The sequence below is a fragment of the Apaloderma vittatum genome, unplaced genomic scaffold (genome assembly GCF_000703405.1).
Source record: "Apaloderma vittatum isolate BGI_N311 unplaced genomic scaffold, ASM70340v1 scaffold1712, whole genome shotgun sequence".
NCBI lineage: Eukaryota > Metazoa > Chordata > Aves > Trogoniformes > Trogonidae > Apaloderma > Apaloderma vittatum.
Genome location: NW_009703959.1, coordinates 29236 through 32424, shown reverse-complemented (window position 1 = coordinate 32424; position 3189 = coordinate 29236). Strand labels below are relative to the sequence as shown.

The window sequence follows — 3189 nt, the reverse complement described above, 5'->3', positions numbered from 1 at the left end:
CCTAAAAAAGAAGTGGTTATCCACAACACCGAGCACTCTGTTTCAGCTTTCCTTCTTCATTCAAAGGAACTGTTCACGTTAATCGAATGGCCCTCATTTTCCAGTGTGTGATTCTCTTAACAAAGGTAAATTCTTCTTCCTCTTCCTCCTTCACTGTCATCACCATCCCCACAGGACAACTCCACAGCTGCAGGTCTGTAAGTAGGTGGCAAAGGTGGGGTCTGTCTGCGACCGCAGGTCATCAGCATCCACTGTGGTAGTTCAGGTTGTTGCAGAGCAGACAGGTACAGACACACACTCCTGCCAATGAAGTCTGTTTGGAAACAGAGTTTGTGCTTCACAAAAACGGAATGTTAACTTCTGAACGGGAAGACACCAGGGGTCAGTATAGAAGATACCATAAAGCATGTATCCTTTAATGTCTTTAAGAGCAAATGACAAAAACTTCTGTGAGGGATGTCATAAGTAAAGACATTTGAGGCAGGGAGATAGACTAGATGGCCTCTTAAATTCTGTATTTCTGTGGCTCTGCCATCACTGTCCTTGTGCTTGCTTCTGTGTGGGTGTCAGCCTTCGCTTCACACAGTCCCCAGATGGCAGACTGCAGACAGGGGAAAGTTGAAATGATATATCAAGCACATGAGGAAGAAAGGGAACATCTGAGCACCTGTAAGAATGTCATATACTATTAGTCATTTTTCTACAAGCCTTTTTTAATATCTGAGGCTCACTAAAATAAGCCTTTAGGGAAAAGGTTTTTTTAAAAAAGAAACAATAAATCTTCTGATCCACAATAGGGACTGTGCAGATATTTTTATTTCTTTAATATGTACTGGAAGGTTTAATTTAGGTGGTAGATGGTAAAGGTATTTTTATGAAGCAGAAAAATGTCTTACAAAAAATTGACTTTGCACAAAATAAAGGCTTTCTGGCGTCAGACATTCAAATATTATGCATTAGTGTGGCTACATTGGGAAATATGCAGACTAGGTGTGCTAATTTCTGAAGATATTTTTTCACTGGCTATTTGTAAGAAGCGGCTAATGACAATGTCTTTGGCCTTGGCGGTCTCCATATTCCTCTCCCTTGATATCTGCATGCTGATTTGATCTACATTAGTCATGATAAGCTCCGAGGCCAGGATGTGAGTGGGGGATGCCCTGTTTGCTGTGCTGTCCATGATGTACTGCTTGTAGAGTTCCACCAGCTTCTGTTCAAGGTAGTCATTCAGGGCCGAGTCAGAGAGGGGCTGCTGGTGAGGCACTAAGCTCGCCAGCCGCCAGCACGAGGAGTAGCCTTGGACTGGCTTGCGGCTGATGTCACTGGACGGGAGGACTCTCATGGACTCCATGGGGAGAGGAATCTCTGAGGACTCTAAGAAGGGGCCTATGCCACTGTCACAGGTAAAATCTGTCATGACTGAGCTAATCGGCACCACATAGTCCCCAGCTACATGCAAATCGTTGTAGTTCTTGCAAATGCTTTTGCAGGAAGATGGAACTAGGTAGGTGTCTTTTCTTGTCAGCCCCTCACAGACATGTGTAGCTGGAGATGGCTGCCCTGCAGGCGTGGGGTGCTGTGTGTGCTGTAGGAGATTGTTCTTCTGCTTTCTGCTGTGCTTGCTACTCCTAGAGCAGACTGAGGAAATGCACTTGCCAGCAGATCTGCATCTCTGAAGGAGGCCTTTTCCTTGTGCTTCATCCATGGAAGAATAATTAATGGACTTCATTTCATAGACCACTTCTTCAGCTGAACTTCTGCTGTACAGCTCAGGGTTCAGGTCTTCACGAAGGTAGGCTATTCCATAAAGGTAACCTTCTGACAGCATTCTTTAATAAAGGAAAGGAACCACCAGGAGAAAGAAAAATGACAAGAAGAAACAGTCAGTTCATTGCAGACTCATTGAGTCATGATTACACTCACAAGTCTGCTGATAGTTGCAGGGAGATGTTTCAATTTGGACATGAACAAGAGTGTCTCTGTCTTTTTTGAAATTGAGCCAACAGGTGAAGTGATCAGCTAGTCTCCCTGTTCTGCTGTTAACTCAATAAATATTCTGTACAACATAATGCATGGCATATCCAAAACACCTAACAATGACTGAGCTGGGAAGAGAGGAACAAGAAGTGGTTTGTTACAGTAATACTTGTTGGAATAATTTATACTTAAATATGTATATTTTTGCCCTTGAATTCAGTAAGAAGCCAAGGGGTTTTCCCCTTTTTCTCATATGCTTTGAGATAACTTTTGTTGTATGTATATCAGCTGCCTCTGAATTTATGCTGATATGAGATTCAAATTGAGAATATCACCCCTTCTGTTCCAGACTAATCAATGACTGTAGGTGTGGTTCCTTTTTCGTTAAAAAATGTCAGATCATTAAATTAGCACTTTGCACTTTTGCATGCTAAGCAGGATGGAATTAACTGCCTCCAGCACTTAGACATGTGGCAAAATCAAGGCTTTTTGAAGGCATGATTCATCTGGCCTGTTCTAGACACCCTAATCGAAATTAAATTAATTGCGCACTAGATTTGCTTATCACTTTCTAGTTACTATAAAGGGATCTTAAACTGCCCACGCTATTGTAGAAACCTGCAGTGTACTTTTGAAGAGACGTATTTCAATGCAACGCCTAGGAAAGCACACATTTCAGAAGTACTCCAGCTCCTTCACTGTTGGATTACTTATGAGAACCATCAGCTCCAAAATCAGTTTCCATTACTTTTCTACAAAGACAAAATCAGGTTCCAGCAGTCATGAACTCTCGCCACTCTCTGAGCAGGCAGCTCAATCTCAAAAGCTACATAAACACATTACAAATCAAAGACAGGACACACATGCATCTGCACATTAGTAAATGTTCTGCCCAAGCTTTAGCAGCTCCACTACGACATAACTCTTCTTAAGTCCACGTCTGTGGTTTTGGGTTTTTTTCTAACACATATCAAGAAGATGATCAATGGGAAAGGTGTCCTAAAAAAATTGTGTGGTCCAGCATAGAGAAAATGTTAACCAAAAATATTTTTCTTTCCTTACTATAGTACAAAGTATCTTTTGTGATTGAGGAACAAATAACTTTGCTTTAATATGAAGTACTTTTCTTCATACTCTATTTGATCTAATTACATGTTTTTGATCCTTAACGAATAATATCTCTGAAGATATGAACATATGTCCCAATTATTT

The 3189-nt window shown here is 41.3% G+C and overlaps 1 protein-coding gene across 1 annotated transcript; it reads right to left on the bottom strand.

The window, feature by feature from the left end:
• Positions 1-949: 949 nt before the first annotated feature.
• Positions 950-1828, bottom strand: LOC104270447 (chromosome unknown open reading frame, human CXorf21). Its single transcript, XM_009864829.1, has one exon. It carries the CDS (start codon positions 1826-1828, stop codon positions 950-952), a length of 879 nt encoding a protein of 292 aa, XP_009863131.1.
• Between the last annotated feature and the right edge of the window lie 1361 nt (positions 1829-3189).